General features: G+C 50.9%; 1 protein-coding gene across 6 annotated transcripts in view; it reads left to right on the top strand.

Annotated features, from left to right (window-relative positions):
* The window catches only part of RPH3AL (rabphilin 3A like (without C2 domains)), a 139,453-nt gene that overhangs the window by 38,939 nt on the left and 81,834 nt on the right, over positions 1-18,680 (top strand). For all 6 annotated transcript variants that reach the window (XM_071210409.1, XM_058283103.2, XM_071210406.1 and 3 more), the window contains one exon: positions 17,002-17,112. In XM_071210409.1, the coding sequence (XP_071066510.1) occupies positions 17,036-17,112 (77 nt within the window). In that variant the 5' untranslated portion in view covers positions 17,002-17,035. The remainder of the gene's footprint in view (positions 1-17,001; positions 17,113-18,680) is intronic.

Here is an 18,680-nt window from a genome sequence, read left to right as displayed (position 1 = left end):
TGTTTGAACACCTGTTTTCAAGATTTTAGGGTACATACCTAGTAGTGGAATTGAATGGTTGGGCCTTGTAATAATTCTGTTTAACTTTTCGAGGAACTGCCAGACTGTTTTTTACAGCTGCTTTACCATTTTACTTTCCCACCAGCAATATATGACAGTTCCAATTTTTGCACGTCCTCACCAACACTTGCTATTTATTTTTTAATCGTCATCCTAGTGGATGTGACGTGGTAGCTCCTTGTGGTTTTGATTTCATGTGCTTATTGGCCATTTTTATATCCTTGAAAAAATGCCTTTCAAAGCCTTTGCCCGTTTTCAATTGGGCTAGTTGTATTTTGAGTTATAAGAGTGCTTTATATATTCTGGTTAATAGACCTTTATCACGCTCTAATGGTGATTTTTCTGTTTCCTTCATTCCTTCTACATTTATTCATTGGAATTCTTCCGTGAGAGAGAAATGTCCCCTTCCCCTATTTTTTTCTTAAATTATTTTTTATAAGGACTCGTGGATGTTAATTTTATGGATTATAATCTATAACTATTGCTATTTATTTTGTTGCTTATCAGATATCAGCTATATGATTTGCAAATATTTTCTTCCATTTTGTGCGTTATCTTTCCACTTTACTGATAACAAAAGTTTTTTAATTTTGATAAGGTCCAGTTTATCTATTTTTCTTTTGTTGTTATAGCTAAGAAACCATTGCCTAACCCAAGGTCACAAAGATTTGCATCTGTGTTTTCTTCTAAGAAGTTTATAGTTTCTTCTAAGAATTTAAGTTTTAGCTCTTACATGTAAGTCTTTGATCCATTTTGAGTTAATTTTTGTAAATGGTGTGAGGTAGGGGTCCAACTTTATTCCTTTCTATGTGGCTGTTTGGTTGTCCTAGCACCGTTTGTCGAATGGACTGCCGTTTCCCTATTGAATGGTCCTGTTGAAAATCAGTTAACTATGGACACATGGGTTTATTCCTGGGCCTCACTTCCATGCCAGTGCCATGTGCTTTGAGTCCCATCCGGGCACGAGGCCTATGGCTCACTCAGGTGAGCGAGCTTGGTCCTGTTCTCAGGGAGCATTTGGCCAGCCAGGAGAGGTCCGTCATGTTCAAGAACCACAAGAAACTGGGAAGCGCCGGCAAGAGGTCAAAGTTAAATGTTTCTGAATATGCCAAGGGGGCTGCTGGTGCCTCGGGCTGGGGGGAGGCAACATGGGAGGGGCTGTGGGTGGCCGTGGACCCCCAGGGGAGGATGCTGGCCTGGCTTTGGACGTGTCTGAGCAGAGCCAGGCCTTTGGAGGGCCTGGTAGAGTGGTGGGTTGGGTCTGGGGGGTGTAAAGTGAGGACTGGTGGCACGGGCCCACTTAGGGTCACCTAGTGACTGAGGTCTAGGCAAACCCATGAAGCCGGTGGAATGGTGGAGAGCAAGGGCTGTCTTTGAAACTACCCCGGGCCTTTGTGGGGAGCCTTCCCTTGTGCTTCTCTGCTCTGTGGGTGTAGAGTGGGATGAAGGCAGCGCGAGGCTGGATAGCAGAGGCCCCTGCTGCACATCTCGGGCCTCCAGCTCTGATGCCAGCCACCGCCTGCGCACAGAGCTCAAGCTGGCTGCCCCCTTGGCCAGCGCACCTCTCCCACCATTCCTCCCAGCTGCCCTGGCCCAGGGAGCCCCGAGCCTTCTCAGAACCCTGTTCCAGCCAATTCTTGCATGACTAAGTTTCCGTGAATTCCTGGCACACTCCCAGGTGCATGGTGCATGGGGGAGGGGGGTTCTTGGAGAATACTCCCAGTATCTGTCAGCCCGTGTAGAAAGCATCTGGGCTCAGCCTAGCTCAGGTAGGCCAAACTGGGTGCCTGCTGCCTGCTGTGTGGTCTTGAGTGGCTGCACCTCTTCTTTGGAAAGGGCTTGTGACAAACTCGTCGGTCTGTGGCAAGTATCCAGCAGGTAGGCAGCGCTCCACAAAGCCAGCTTTTTGCCCTTTCCAATTTGGTAGCTCAGGATCAGGCTGAGCATGTACAGGTGTGTCTTCTAAATTTGTGGGCTTCTCCCCAAAAGCCTTGAAAATGACTGGCAAAGTGCCAACGGTTTGGATTGGCCTTTACTCGGTTTACTTCTCCTCATTCATCTTCTCTGTACCAAGCCATTTTCTGGGGGTGGCCCCCGTCCCGTGGCTGATCATGACGAACATCCCTGCTTGTCTGGGGTCTTAGCCTCTGCCAGAGGAGCCGAGAGTGCAGATAAGGTGACAGCCGGCACCCAGGCCACACAGCGTTGAACCTTGGAGTGGAATGGAGGAAGGTCTGTTTGTGTTTCCATGCACAAGAGAGGACAGCTGGCCCGCAGATAGCAGACCGGGCTGGCTGCGGGTTGCCTTGGCTGCTGGTTTTGAGCAAACAGCCGCGGGCCCCCGCCCCTGACTCTGGTGAGGTGGGCGGAAGGAGGATGGAGTGCCTGGCAGGGCCCAGGAAGAGCCCTGCGAGCTGGTGACCTGGCTCGGCTGTGCAGTGGTGCGGGTGGGACTCTGGGAAAGGCGGCATCGGTGCGGGATGCCGGGGGGGGGGGGGGGGGGGGGGGGGTGGGGGTGGGGGGGTGGGGGTGGGGGGGTGAGAACACGGGGAGGCGGCAGCGGTGTTGGGGGGGGGGGAGTGGCAGTGGTGCGTGTGTGTGTGGTGGGACCACCTGAAGCAAATCTGATTCAAAGATTGTGACTTTACCAAGCAGGTGAGAAGGTGCCTGCGGGTGTCCTTGCACAGGCCCTCTCTGCTTGGTGGAGAGGTTTCACCTGGGCTCCTTTAACAAGCAGCTCCCAGGTGTTTGCCAAAATCCAGGTTCCTTTGCAAAAACGCCTGTTTGCCTGGGATTTTCCACAGACACACAACTTGCATAAATGGATGCAGGCTTTATTTCTAGATAACACACACACCCCTCTCCACTGCCCGCCCCAGGCCAGGTGCTGAGCAGCCCCTGGGAGGACTTGGGCATTTTCTGAGCAGAACGCCCAGGGGCGTGGCCACCTGCTTACCCAGAGGGCTTGATTTTACTCTAATAACCTTTGAGCTGAGTTCTCATTCCACCTGCCGGCCTTCTAGCGCAGGGGATTTAGTCTTTGGTGAAACCTATGGAACCCTTCTCAAAATAATGGTTTTCAGGACATAACAGGATCACAGAGGAAACCAATATACTGGCTTATAGTTATTGGAATATTTAAAATCGTGTAGTATAGTAACATGTTTCCTTTTGAAGCATTAAGTAACACAGTCTTGCAGTAAATCTAATAACTACTGTAATTCTAAAGTAGTGATGAGCACAATATTTTTATCTACCCCTCTGTGCTGTGATATGAAAATAACTGACTTCTAAAGATGTCAGTACCGATAATACAACTGTGGTGTGTTGTCTAACATTCATAATTAAGAGACATAGACAATTGTTGCAGGTTAATGAAAATAATAAAGATATACTTTTTTTTCCTCCATCCAAGTTCATGGACCCTGTCAAAGAAAACAAAAACAAAAACAAACAAAAAAACACCCAGATAAGGCAATGGCCAAAGGAGGTTGTTTCCTGACTCCTTTTTTTCTTTTTGTAGTCCAGAGTTTGCATTAAATGTATTTTCCCCATATATCACTCTCTTAGTAACACCTAGTAATAGTGACATACATTTGTTCTAGTTCATGAAAAAACCTTCCTATATTTGTACTATTTACCACACTCATCATCCACAACAGTGTTCATCATATTATACAGTCCCATGTTTTATCGTCAAGCTTTCCTTTTAGTAACATACACGACCCTAAGCTTCAACCACCTTCACACACAATTCAGTGCTGTTACTTACATGCACAGTAATGTGCTGCCATCACCTCTGTCCACTTCCAACCATTTACAGTCAACCTAGTTAGAAATTCTGTACACATTAAGCATCAGCTCCCCATTCTCTACCCTCATTCTGCTTCTGGTAACCTGTATTCTAGACTCTAGCTCTGAGTTTGCTTATTGTAATTAGTTCATATTGGTGAGATTGTGCAACGTCTGTCCTTTTGTGTCTGGCTTACTGGACTCAACCGAACCCTCTTCCTGCATCAACCCTGACAGCTCCCGGTCCCAGAGTTCAGACCCCTCTCCTGCTCCTTATTACCCCGGGAGCTCCAGCCGGCATTTCAGCGCAGCTTCAATGTCTGTGTGCACACTGGAAAGGACCCGCCGTGTGCGCTGGTGCCCCCTCCCCAAGGTCGGGCCCTAGGCCCTGCTTTCCCCATGGTCCAAGGGAAACAGAGCTCTGCTTTGGGTCAGCCACAGGCTCCTTCGTTCCCGGGTGCCAACAGCTCGAGTCTTGCCGAGGTTCTCTGGTACCTGGTGGCCAGGCTGCCTTTGGCTGTGATTGCCCCGATTCGGGACTTCTCCCTGCCCTGTTTCTGGCCTTTCAGAAATGATGGATGTGAGCTGTGCCTCTGGGAACACGTAGGCAGAGCTTGTGACGTTTCAGCTCGGAGAGCTGGTACTTGAAGTCGGAGGGGGAAGAAGTGGGATGCTGTGCATCTCATTTTGGCTGGGGGCTCTGCATAACAGTTTATCCTGGGAATGAGAAAATGGTTTAGGTTAGAGAGAGGCTGCGATTTGGGTCCACCAGAACAGGTGTTTTAGGCAAATTCTCCTTAAAGCACCCACAGATTTTACTTCCCTGGGGAAAAGAAGACCCCGCGGCATTAAGCGAGACCACCTCCCGGCACATGCCTGGTGCATAGTAGGCACTCAGCATGGATTTGTTGACTGAATGAAGGCAAGGGAACCAAAAGTAGCAGTTGTTGTCCCACTGAGGACAATAGGAGAGTCTTTGCTCTGTGATTCAGTGGGAATGTGCCACAGGACAGGCTATATGGTGCCCAGGATCGCCCTCTCCTCAAAGGACACAGATGAGAAAGGCTGCAGGAATCTGAGAGAAGGAGCTGGAGGGTCTTAGAGGACCTGCCCCAAGAGGAGGAATCTGAGCAGGGGCCACAAGGACAGGTTTGTTTGATTATTATTAAACCATCCTTTGAAAATGATTAAAAAAGTAAAATTCACCCATAATCACAAATCCTACTCTAATATATTAAACTCAGCATTTTTCACATTGGTAGATGATTTTTACCATTTGATTCTCCTTCTTTGACCTGATCTTGCTGTAAATTCCTTTCCGAGTCATTTATCATTTTTGAAGTGGCATGGGATGTGATTGGATATTCTATTGTTGCTTTTCCTTAAGCGTTGGAGTCATTCTAGTTTTCCCACAGTCGTAGCTGGTGTAAACCTCTTGGCAGAGTGGGCCTGGGGCGGGGCAGGTGGGCCGGTGCTGGAGGAAGAGGCAGATTAAGCGGTGGAGGTCACACTGCCTGGGCTTCAGTCTCAGCGAGAGGCTTGGGTGTGACTCTGTGGGCAGCAGTAAACTCTCGGAGGTTGGTTTTAGTTCCGTAAAGACACACTGGACACACGCCTTGTTCCAGGCACCCTGCTGGCCCAGAGGCCCTGGGACCCCTCCCAAGCTCCGCAGTCTTCACGGGGGTAACAGAGATCAAGGCCCCTGTAAGGCAGATCGAAATTCTGAGAGGGGGAAGCGGGGTCCGTTCCAAATGGGAGCTGAGTGGGGAGGAGCTGGGGAATCCCCAGAGAAAGGTGGCCAGAGGAGAGCTTGTGGGAGGCAAGGCTGAGTGAGTGGCCGGAGAGCGGCCAGGTTCCCATCGGCTGGAGGAGGAGTTTTGTGGGAGGCGACCCTGGAAAGGTAGTTTGGACCAGATGGTGGGCAGCCTTGAGTGCAGGCTGGGCTTTTCCATTTGGTAGGGGGTTGCTCTCGAAAGTTTTTGAGCTAACGGGGATAGCATGACCTGACCCGGGCCTGACATGGCTGAGTGGGAAGAGAGGCAAGGCAGGCCACGGGTGCTCCAAGGACCGGTTAGGGAGAAGGAGAACTTGAGCGTCCGGGGAGGCAGGTCTGGCAGCAGCCTTCATGAGGGGGTGGGTTGCACGGAGGTTTGTCAGGCAGCGGCTTCCTCGGGACTCCTGTCTCATCTTCCGAATCCACCCAAGCCCTGCCTTCTGCAGTCAGCCCGAGAAGCCTCAGAGTGGTTCCTGAGGACTTCAGACAAGCCTTTGAGGTTTCCTGTCTGAATCTGTTCTCCTTCCAACGGCGTGACAGGTGGAGGAAACGTTGCTGTCTGGGTTCACCTAATCTTTCTGCTCTCATCGGGTTTCCCGTATCGTAGTAACCAGCAGCTGTCAGGACCTGTTGCTAGGGGTCCCTGGAATATTAATACCTGGGTGTAGACCTGAGGGCTCTTACACAGTGTCTTTGAGGCCTCGGGAAGCATCGGCTTGGTGACAGGTATTCTTTTATATTTTCTCTGCTATTTCCCCCTCCTTTAAACCCTCACACCCTACCTTGCTGGCCCATGCACAGCTAACTACTTGGGATGGTAAATTCAGTAGCAAATGTGCAGCCACTCTCCATCCACTTTCAGGGCAGACATGACTAATGGATCACAGCATTCTTTCCTACAGGGGGTGGTTGCCAGTTCTAAATCCTTTCCAACATAGTTCTCAGGATGCCAACTCAGATATGGCACTTGAGATGAAGCCTCTTTTCTAGCCCTGCAGAGACCACCTGATAAGGTTCCATGTCCTTTTCCAAAATCCGTCTTTCCACCATAGTCTCCTCAGAGTCTTTCCACTAACACGTGAGTGGGGGGTGGGGTGGGGGTGGAGGGAGAGAGAGTTTTGCTTGCCTCTTTGATCTCCTGTTCACTTTCCTCATCTGAAATTTTCCACTTTTTCACTGTTTACCACAAGTTTGAAAATCAAATGCCAAATGTTCCTGGGAAAGGGTTTAGATGGATATTGAAGTCAGAGTCAGGATTTAATTACCAGATGCCATTTGTGTCAGTTATATATTGCCATGCTGCTGCTACTTAACAACCACCCCCAAATTCAGTAGCTTATGGCACCCACCATCTATTACTGCTTGTGCGTCTAGGGTCAACTGGCCAGTCCTACTGTTCTCGGTTGAGCCATGCATCTTATTCTAAGCTTCATGGTTTCAGCGGCTCAGAGCAAGCCACCCACACATTGCGAGGGGGCTGAATTTGAGTTCTTTCTCTGTGACTGTTTAGAACCTGTGTCCTGCACTTGCTGATGACCCCTGTTTGCCTTTGTTCATGGGTGCTGCCTCCTAGACCTGCAGTTTCCTTCAGCCCTTTTCATCCTACTTGCCTATTTCCCACCGTTCTCCCTGTAACATTTCTTCTCTTCCCACAAGAGAGGGGGTCTGCCCTGGACACCCACACTTGGTACCTGGGCCTCCTTTGTCACAGTTGCTCAGATGCCCTAGCCGTGTGGGCTGTGGCCTCGGGCTGCCCTGGGCATCCCCATGTTTCTCACCCCTGACTTTGGGCAGACCCCTGGCTGAGTAAATTGGCCGGTCGTGGGAGCTCAGGTCCACTGCCCCCTGCCTGATGGACCCTGTTATTCAATGAACACTGCTCCTTCATTCACTTGGGGAGTCTGTAGGGTCAGTTGTATCAGCAAAAGTGTCCTTGAAATAAAATTAAGGAGGTGAAATGCTGGGGTCTAAAGGCAGGAGCGAGAACCAGCCACACCAGGAAGAGGTGCAGATGAGAGGGAGCTGCCCTCGCCCTGGAGCTTGCTTTGTCCCCGCCCTGGTCTGGGTAAGATCCCACGTGTGACACTTGTCGGGGCAGGTGGTTTTGCCCTTGGGATAGCTCTTTAAAAGTCTGGTACATCTCAGAGACAGCTGCAGGCTAGTGATGTTTTTCATGCTGCTGTAACTGTTGTAAGTTTGGGGTCAAACAGTAATGCTCTCTGAGGTAATCACCATGTGTACTGCTGTCTAGAATTTGCATTGTGCTGTCATTTCATCCACACCTTTCTCCCCTCTTGATTTTTTTGTGGTGACACACACATATATAACATTAAATGCCACTTTAACCCTTTTTAAGTGTACAATTCAGTGGCATTAATTACATTTACAGTGGTATGCTGTCATCACCACCATCCATTACCAAAACTTTTTCATCACCCAAAAGAGAAACTCTTGCTTGTTAAATAATAACTCCCCTCGTGGCCACTCATCTACCTTCTGTGTCTATGAGTTTGCTTAGTCTAGAGATTTCATGTAAGTAGAATCATACGATATTTTTCCTTTTGTATCTGGCCTATTTCATTTAGCATATTTTCAACATTTCTGTGTTGTCACCTTTATCAGAACTTTATTCTTTTTATGGTGGAATAATATTCCATCGTATGTACGTATCATATTTTGTTTATCCATTCATCTATTGATAGACACTTGGGTTGTTTCCACCTTTTGGCTGTGGTGGATAATGCTGTGATGAGCATCAGTGTGCAAATACCTGCCCAGCTCCCTGCTACCAGTTCTTTGAGGTATATAACTAGGGGTGGAATTGCCAGGTCATATGGTAATTCTGTGTTTAACTTCCTGAGGAGCCTCAGTGGCTGCACTCCCGTACATCCCTAATGATGATGTGTGACAATTTCAATTTCTCCACATTGTCACCAACGATTATTGTTTTCTGTTTTGTTTTTTTAATACTAGCCATCTGTGGTGGTTTAAAGCTGTATGTACCCAGAAGAATATGTTCTTAAATCTATTCCTATGGGTGTAGACCCGTTTTAAGTGGGACCTTTTGATGAACCTGTTTCAGTTAAGGTGTGACCCACCTCATTCAGGGCGAGTCTTAATCCTATTTCTGGAGTCATTTATAAATGGAGTGAATACAGAAAGAGAGAGGGAGAGAGAGCACCACAGAAGCAAGAAGCTGAAATCAGCGAAGCCCAGAAGAGAAGGGAGAGACCAGCAGATACTACCACGTCCCTTGCCATATGGCAGAGGAGCCAAGGATCACCAGGCGATGGGCTTTAGGAAGAAAGCATTGCCTTGACGATGCCTTGATTTGGACATTTTCTTGGCCTCAATCTGTAAGCTAATAAATTTCTGTTGTTTAAGCCAAATAGTATCTGCTTTCAGCAGCCAAGGAAACTAAAACAGCCAAGGGTGTATGAAGTGGTATCTTGTAGCTTTGATTTGCATTTCCCTAATGGTTAATGATGTTTAGCATCTCTTCATGTGCTTTTTGACCATATGTATGTTGTCTTTGGAGAACTGTCTCTCCAAGTCTTTTACGTAGTGTTTTTTGTTTTGTTATTTTTGATTTTTCAAGGAGGAACCAGGGCCTGAACCAAGGACCTTGGACTTGGGAAGCAGGTGCTCAACCATTGAGCTATACTTGCTCTCCATTTTGCCTAGTTTTTAATTGGGTTGTTTATCTTTTTGTTGTTGAATTATAGGAGTTCTTTAAATGTTCTGGATATTAAACCCTTATCAGGTATATGTGAGGTATCCTCACATTCTGTGGGCTGTCTCTTTGCTTTATGGATGATTCCTTTGAAGCACAGAAGTTTTTTATTTTGGTAAGGTCCAATTTGTATTTTTTCTTTTGTTGCTTGTGCTTTGGCTTTTGATATCGTATCTAAAAATCCATTGCCTAATACAAGGTCTTGAAGAGTTTCCCCTAAGTTTTCTTCTAAGAGTTTTACAGTTTTGGCTCTTATATTTAAGTTGTTGATCCATTTTGAGTTAATTTTTGTATATTGTATAGAGTAGGGGTTTGCTCCTTTTTTGAGAAAAACATGATGCAGGAGAGATGTCATGTGACCCACCAGGTACTCAGCCCCTAAGGCCATAGTTCCCACCAGTTTCTGAGTCCCACAAAGTCTGTTAAGTAGGTAGAAGGTAAAAGAAAGAAAAAAAGGAGGCCTTTTTCAAATAGACACAAAAGTTGGCTGAGAGGAGGCCTTTTTGAGTGGCTTGGGGAATATATGCCTTAATGCAACCAACTTACTAGAGATTTACAGATAGTTTCCTCCGTCTTTGAGTTCTGTGTTCACAAATAGACACAGAGAGCAGACATGGGGAGGGGTGCAGGGGGGGAATTTAAAAAAAAATAAAAGAGAAGCGGACTTAGCCCAGCGGTTAGGGCATCTGCCTACCGTACGGGAGGTCCGCGGTTCAAACCCTGGGCTTCCTTGACCCATGTGGAGCTGGTCCATGTGCAGTGCTGATGCTCGCAAGGAGTGCTGTGCCACACAGGGGTGTCCCCCGCATAGGGGAGCCCCACATGCAAGGAGTGTGTCCCATAAGGAGAGCCGCCCAGTGCAAAAGAAAGTGCAGCCTGCCCAGGAATGGTGCTGCACACACGGAGAGCTGACACAGCAAGATGACGCAACAAAAAGAGACACAGATTCCCATGCCGCTGGTAAGGATAGAAGCGGTCACAGAAGAACACACAGCAAATGGACACAGAGAACAGACAACTGGGGGGGGGGGGGCGGGAAGAGGAGAGAAATAAATTTTTAAAAAATAAATAAATCTTAAAAAGAAAAACCAAAAAACTCTATTAGGTAAACTGGACACAGCCATTCCCAAGTAGAATTTTTTGCCATGATCAGTTCTAGATGAACTTGGGTAAGAGGAGGCATGAGGCTTTAAGAGGTTGAGAATGGTACTGTAGTAAAAGTTGTCCTAAAAATACATTTGAAAATAATATATTTCCTTTCTTTTTTGGGAATTTGTACTGAGGAAATAATCAGAGATATGCACAAAGATTTATCTTCTAGGATATTTGTTTTACTGTTGAAAAGTTGGAAACAATCTATATGCCTCCAAACAGGAAAATGGTAAGATATATTATATCCAGAATACTAAATCACAATTTAAAAATCATATTTTTGAATAATTTTAATAATGTGGGAAAGTACCATATGATTTGAAAACAGAGTAAAACAGTATTCATACAAGGAACCAAATTTTATTTATTTTAAAGATTTATTTTTTATTTATTGTCCCCCCTCCTTGTCTGCTCTATGTCCATTCACTGTGTGTCCTTCTGTGTCCACTTGCCACTTCTTGTCAGCGGCACTAGGAATCTGTGTCTCTTTTTGTTGCATCATCTTGCTGTGTCAGCTCTCTGTCTGTGTGGTGCCATACCTGGGCAGCTCTCCTTACAGGGTGCACTCCTTGCACGTGGGGCTCCCCTATGCAGGGGACACCCCTGTGTGTCAGGGCACTCCTTGCGTGCATCAGCACTGCGCATGGGCCAGCTCATCACACAGGTCAGGAGGCCCTGGGTTCGAACTCTGGACCTCCCATGTGGTAGGCGGGCGTTCTATCATTTGAGCCAAATCCATTTCCCCAAATTTTATTTAAATTCTGTATGTAAATACCTAGAAAAAATTGGAAGACATTACATTAAAATATTACGAGTCGTCATTTGGGGAGTGGGATGATGATGAGTGAGTTTAGGGTGTCTTTCCTTTGTAAGATTCTTTATAATTGTCCCTGGAGAGGACCAAGCGTAGTGATCATAATGACCGTGCTCAGCAGACTCTTGAGCTGGGGCTGGCAGAGGCTGCAGCATTTGTCTGCAGTGATGAGCACCCAGGGTGACCACAGAGGAAGAGATATGGGATCCCCCTTAAAAATGTTGCCTCAAAAAATTGCCCGGAGCTCACTAGCCTGCGTCCCCTAGGAATTTTCTCCAGAGAGGGTCTCTAAGCAACTCCTGTTCCCAGTCCCAGCTGGGTTCCCGAGCCCCTGCCAGGTGGACCGGCCCAAAGCAGCCCCGCTCGGGCTGGGCCGGGCAGCACGCCGAGGCGCAGCCAAGGTCCTCGCGGATGACTCTGCAGGGTGCCGCTGGGGGGCTCCCTGCTTGGTGGGGGCATCTTGAGGAGCAAAATGCCCGTGAGTCAACGAGGCGCAGAGACCGCTTAGTGCCTGACTGCTGGCATTGAGTGTGTCCAGTTTCTTTTCTTAACTCCTCCTTGTCGGGGAAGGGCCATCCCTCTGGCGAAATGCGTTCAATGGAACAGATTTGCTTTGACCCAGGCCCTATGCTGGGCGCGGGGTAGAGAGGAGTAGGACAGGGTGTGGGGTGGGAAGGTGGAAACGCGTCCCCTCGGCAGAACCGGGACCTCTCCGGCTGTCCCTAGATAGAATGCCCCATTCTCACCCCTCAGAGGGCCTTGTCCATTGCATCACACACGTGGAAGTGAGCACATGTGCACACGTGAGCATGTGTGCAGGAGAGCACGTGCAAGCCCACACACGTGTGAGCATGTCCGCACGGGATCGCATACACCTGTGAGCACACGTGAGCATGTGTGTGTGCAGTTGCACACACAAGCCCAGCACCCACACTCTCCATCAGCCCCTCTCCTGTCACAGCTCCTCTGGATGGACCTCAAACCTCTGGAGCATCCCCCCCACCCCATTTTTCAGAAGTGAGCAGAACTCGGGAGCCCTCTTTTCACCAAATCCCCCTGTCCCGGCTCCCGTCTGGGCTCCTCCGTCAAGCCCATCCTTCCCCTCCTGAATTTGAGTGTACCTTCCATGCTTTTCCATCTGCCTTCTTTAAGGCCCTATTTTGTTGCCGTGTTAATTACTTTTTGTCCAGGATAAATGGACTTTTATTAGCACAAGGGCACAGTGCATAGCTGACTCCCACGGCGCTGCTCTTTGGAAGTTTTAAGGACCCAACTCTCCCGCGGACGAGGCAGGGCCTTGAGGAGGGACCTTCCCTGCCCTCCTCGAGTCACCACGTGGGGCAGTGCCAGGAGGGGGGGTGGCGAGTTGTGGGCACCCAGCCTGGCTGGAGGCGTCCTCTGAAAAGGGGGGTCCGCTGTCAAGGGGGGGAGCTGGCTGCGGATGCTGGCTCAGACCGAAGAGGTTTGGAGAACCCAAGCTGGCTCCGTCGGCAGTTTCCTAAAATGTGCCTCCTCGAGGTGCCCTTCCTCTCCCACCATCTGTCCCGAGGTTGCTGGCGTGGGAGAAGGACAGCTGCGCCCTCAGAGGTGCCAGCACAGCCACAGCCACAGGCGGGCCCTGCCGTCCCCGCACAGGGCCTTGGCCTCTCCTGGTTCTTGTTTGTGACCTTCGCTCAGAGCCTCCCCTGTAGACGTGCCCAGCCACGAGCTTCCCTCGGGGACCACCTGCCCACGCGGTGCCCACTCCCGCCATCCCCCCTGGCCCCTCTGTGGCCGCTGACTCGGACTCTTCCCTGAAATACCAGGAGCCAGGGGGCTGGGGGCCTTGTGAGATGCAGTTGTGCGTCTCCCTCCCCGCCCTGCGGACTGGCCAGGCGGGGAGCTCAGTTCCACCCCGGGCTGGAGGCAGCCGGCAGCCCCCCACCCCAGGGCCCTCCCTGGGCCACCTCCCGCCCTCCCGGGCAGGACTGCACGGCTCGGCCCAGCCTGGCCAGCACTCTTGTTTTATGTTTACTCGCCAGGATAATGACCTGGTTCATTGTTCCCACTGTAGATGAAATTAAATTGTTTCAAGACTGAAATTTATCTACATGACGTGAAGTCTTGCCTTCATTTAGGATATTCAGACAATAAGGATGAGGAAGCCGCTGCCCCTCGAAGATGACTCCCAGGCCCCCCGGCAAGCCCACGTCAGAGCCCGACCGCCCCCGGGTCTTCCTCCTGCCTCTTTTCTCCCCACCCTCCTCCCTGCCACGGACCCTGCCCTCCTCCGTCAGGGCAGGCGGTGACGCCACGCGGGGCAGGCGCGGAGCTGCGTGGGCTGTCCTTCTCATCCTTGGGGCAGCAAGAATGACTCGAATTAGGAAGACAAAGCGCAGAACAGCCTGCGGGTGGCGGCAAATGGATGAGACGTTTTGGCTAATGTTTAAAAACGTCGTAGTAACACACCCCAACTGGTCCATGCTGGTTTGGGGGTTCCCTTGTCGGTGATCCCAGAATGCTGGCTCTGGCAGGAAGTGACCCAAAGGGAACAAAAGGGGCTTCGTCGTTCCTTGGAGACTGCTTTGGGGGTGATTCGTCTGGGGCTGTGGGAAGCTGCTGCAGCTCCCACCTGTGAACCCCGATCCTTCTCCTGCGTGTGCCCGAAAGTCTCACCAAAGAGGAGAGGAGGGTCTGGGCGTCAGTGCGCGGAGCCCACCCTGCCCGGCCCCCTCCTCACCCTTTAGTTCAGGAGCTTCTGTGGAAGACGGGGTCTTCCTGGTGAGTTGCCGCCCCGGGTTCCCCTAGCTTGTGTCCTCACCTCTGGGGTCGCCACTGGTGAACCCCTGATTCCGGGGGGTGCCCGGCAAACGGCTGCGGCAGGACGGGGAGGAAGGCTAGAGAGCCGAGGGCCCAGGGGCCATAGCCCGAGACACGGCGCCCCCTGCTGGACGCCCGGACGCCCAGTTCAGCCACCAGCACGGCCTCCCCAGGCCGGGGTCACCCCTTCGCTTCCTCTTCTCCAAACTCCGGTGCATTTTCTTTTTAAATAAAGGAACAGGGCTATTGTAGTATATTTTAGGTGTCTACTTTGAGCAGAGTAACACTTTTAACACCCACACAGAGCTATGTGACTGCGCTATTCACATGATAACAGAAATTCATTAACAAAACAAACCATCGTGTCCCAGAGGCTGGAAATGGGACTGGGTGTGATGTTGTTTGTTTGCAGTGTATCTTCTTTTGACCCTGCCTGGGTGTTCCTGGATTGTGGGTTGGCGGCGTCTGGGAGGTTAGGGCCTTAAACCTGCGAAAGTCCCGGCTGACTGGGGCACCCAGTCCTGCCCCTGCTGGGCCCGTAGAGCGGGTCTCCGGGGTTGCCCAGGGCTCTCTCCCATCGCACCGAGGCGGCCCACGGCGGGGGGTCGTGTCCAGCCCGGAGGAGCAGGCACCTGGCTGCGCCGAGGGGATGGAGCCCAGCGAGGCCGAGGCCGCGGTGCCGGCCCAGGGAGGGTCAGTCTGCCCCCTGCCCGCTGCGGGTCGTCACCAGGGATGGGCAGCGTTGGTCTGGGCCAGCCAGTCACAAAGCGCAGTCCAGGATGGCTGGGAGATCCCAGCGCCTTTCGGAGTATCCTCGGGGGCAAAGCTGCTTTCATCGGCATCATAAGTCGTATTTTCTCCCGTGTGTGCAGGGGCTGAAAAGTTCACTGATGAGGTTCCTGGTGCCATAGTGGAGCTCATCTTTAAGAAACGGCCACCTGTTGAGTTATTATCAAAGACGAATGTCCACAGTGATCTAGAAAGGCTATTAAAACGCTCCTCCCGAAACAATTACAATACACACTTGCGAGAGGCTGGACATCCTTCATGTGCTTTGAGCAAAGAGCGTATCGCAAAAGATGGAATGAGGAAGCAGAGATGAGCACCCAGCTGTCTTGTGTTAAGTCAAATGTTAAATAGTTTCATAAAAATATAAAACGATGTCATTCTTCTAATTGCTTTTGTCTTGAAAATATTGTCATTTTCATAAAATGTTAATTATGTGAGCATTGTGTAAGTTTATTTTTAATGAATTAACAAATAATTTTAAGTTTTTAAGTTTTAATTTCTAATATAGTATACATTTGTAGATAAGCCCACATAAACAGAAATTCTTTAGTGTCCTCAATAATTTTTATAACAGTTTTATTGAGATATAATTCACATACCATGAAATTTGCTCTTTGAAAGTATGCAATTCACTGTTTTTTTGTATCCTCACAGTTTTGTGAACCATCATCACTATCTTATTTTAGAACATTTTCATCACCCCCAAAAAAACCCTGTACTTCTTAGCTGTCACTCCCTTTCCTCTTGTCCCTAGAAACTACTAATTTACTTTCCATCTCTGTGAACTTGCCTATTCTGGACATTTCATGTAAATGGAATCATACAATATATGACTTTTGATGACTGGCTTCTTTTATTTAGCATAATGCTTTCAGAGTTCATGTCTTAGCAAGGATCGGTGCTTTTTATGGCAAAAATAATATTCTGTTGTATGGGTAAACCTTTTATTTATTTATCACTTGATGAATATTTGGGTTCTTAATATTTTTTGGCTACTATGAATAATGCTGATATGCACATTCACATACAAGTTATTGTGTGGATGTATGTTTTCAGTTCTCTCGGTGTCTACACCTAGGAATGGAATTGCTGGGTCATGGGTAACTATGCTTAACATTTCAAGGAAATTTTAAATAATTTTCCAACCTCAGTGATTTTTAGGATTTTTATGAAGGGGCTCTGAGTTTGAGAACCACTGATATAGATGGGATTGGACCAGGGGTGTGTGGGTGACTCAGTGCAGCCCCTCACCCATGCTAGGGGCGGGAGATACCTTCAAGGCGTTTCCCTTTCTCCTCCTCTGCCCCCCTCCCCACCTTGTCTCTCTCTTGTCTCTCGCCCTCTTCCCCTCCCTTTTCTCAACGCATATATCCTTCTGAATGCCCAGGATAACCAGAGTCGGTTGTATCCTTGGTGGCAAGGAGAAAGCCAGCTAAGCTAGACTGTGCACAAGTTAACAACTGCCCAGAAGTGGTGGCGCAGGGCCACACCCGGCAGGGCTCAGGAGTCCAGGCCCCTGGAGTGGTGCCGGGCGGTGGTCCTGGCTGCGGCTCCCGCCCTCTGCCCTCCTCCCTGCTGTGGGGAGCCCTGGGATCTGTCAGCATGGGCCCTTTTCAGAGCAGAGCCCTGGAGGCCTTGTTTGTAGAGGGAGGAAGGTGGACGGCTTCAGCCAGCCCCCTGTGCTCCAGGTTTGGGCAGCAGGATAGGGGTTTGCCCCAGGCCATCTAGCCATCAGCCCCCTCCAGGCCCCCTCCTGCAAGGCCAAGAGCTAAGCAGAGCAGGGGCTGTGCTTGGGAGGTTCAGGGATCACATGCCTTCCAGGACTTGCTTCTGACCTTGTGACGTCCTGCCCAGCAGGCCTCCTCTTGTCACTTAGCCATGCGATCCCATCCACTCTGCTATCCCACCAGAATTTGAAGTAGGAGCTCTGGGTGTGTAGCCTGATCCAAATGGTGGGGTTCCAGGCATCGGTGGGGGTGACGTGGGCAGGGGATAGGTTGAATGTGCCACGAATTTGGTACCCCTGAGTTTAGAGGGACCGTGTCTGCTGCCCACGACCCAGCCAGTGACACGCCGTCTCTCTCTCAGATGTGACTCTCCACCCCGCTGGCTGTGCCAAGCCATGGCGGACACCATCTTCGGCGGTGGGAACGACCAGTGGGTTTGCCCCAACGACCGGCAACTCGCCCTGCGAGCCAAGTGAGTACCTCCGAGCCCTGGCCAGGCCTGCCCCCCCTCCCCGACTCCCTCCCTTTTTGGGCAAGATTCATTCCCAGGCACCCGAAAAGAGGGATTGGGAGAGAAGTGCTGGTCTAATGCGCACCACGCAGCAGGGCCCTGAGCAGCCACGCGCTCATCTCACCACCACGTGGAAGCAACCCCGTTCCACAGCAGGACAGCGAGTCCGAGCTCCTTGCCTGAGCCCTTGTGAGCGGCAGGGCTGGGACCCAAACCTGGCTCCCTTTGACTCCCAAGTGTGTTCTTTCTCTCCCACAGGAAACCAGCCCTCCTCGTTTGCCTTCTCCGTTGCTAGTTTAAATCCCCTCCTGGAGCTGGAAGCCCGCGGGTCACTTAGGGCGGGAGCTTGGGTCTCTGGGTGCTGCGTGGGCTCAGCCCTGGCCCGGGCGGGCAGGGCCGAGTGAATGGAGACCTGCTGCCCTGCGAGGCGCGCAGCCGGCGTCGGCTCCCCCCAGGTCCCTTCCGTGCTCGCGTCGGGGTCTCTGCGGTTCCCCTTTGTCCCCCTGGGGTGCTGCTTTCCCCATTCCGCCCTGCCCTGGGAAGGCGAGGTGCCCCCGGATGCCTCTCTTGCCTCCCCCTCCTGCCCCAGCCATCCAAGTGGGTGGAGACCGTTTCTGGGGCCTGATGAGTCCAAGAGTGCCCCTTCATCTGTCAGACATGCCAATTACAGGAGCCAGCAGTTCCCAAATTGGACCAAGTGCAAGAAATTTGCAATTAAACCTTATGAGCCCGCGAGGGGACAGAGCAGAAACATCAAAGGGGGATGGAAAATTTAATCCGAAAAGCCCAGGGGGAGAGGAGCTTTGCATGATTTGCAGGAACCCTTGCACAGCAGTTAATTTGTCCCCCCTCCCGGATGGCTCCACGAGCAAATCCCTTCAGCTCCCCCCATCCAGCCCCGCTAGCTCCACAGGGATGACATCGTTCCTCTCCCTCCTCTCTCGCGTTGCCAGGCGAAACGATCTGTCCTCCCCCACCGGCTGGCCGTGAGGGCTCGGCGGTCTGTGCCCTCGTCGCCCTGTCCGTCTATCCCCGTCCCCTGCACCCCGCGCTCCTTCAGTGCTCCGCAGCCTCCTCTCGCTCTCAGCAGCAGCCCAAAGCTGTTGCAGCACCCTTTAGAAGGGCAGACGCTTTTATCTCCGCCCCTGGGGTGTGCTGCCCGGAGGCCTGGCAGAGTCTCTGAAGGAAAGTAGTTCATATCCCTAGCCCGCTGCAGGGCTGCCCGAGGGTCCCTCTGGGGAGCCTGGGGCCGTCACCTTCCCCGGCTCCAGTCAGGGCAGCCCTGGAGCCCTCCTGTCTGCCATCAGATGTTTTATCTGCGCCTACTATGCGCCAGACACTGGCTGCACAGGAGGGAACAAGACAAGCCGGTGTCTTGTTCTGAGGAACTGGTGGGGAGAGCCGAGCACTGTGAACACGTCCACGCGTGGGCGGAGGGGCTGCCTGGTCTGGGGATGGGGGGAAGGCATCCCCGAGAGTGCGATGCTTACTTTGAGACCTGGAAGAGGGGCAAATGTTGAGATGGAAAT

Source organism: Dasypus novemcinctus, chromosome 21 (assembly GCF_030445035.2).
Source record: "Dasypus novemcinctus isolate mDasNov1 chromosome 21, mDasNov1.1.hap2, whole genome shotgun sequence".
In the NCBI taxonomy this organism is placed as follows: Eukaryota; Metazoa; Chordata; class Mammalia; order Cingulata; family Dasypodidae; genus Dasypus; species Dasypus novemcinctus.
The sequence above is the reverse complement of the archived record's forward strand: the minus strand, read 5'-3'. Positions and strand labels throughout refer to the sequence as shown.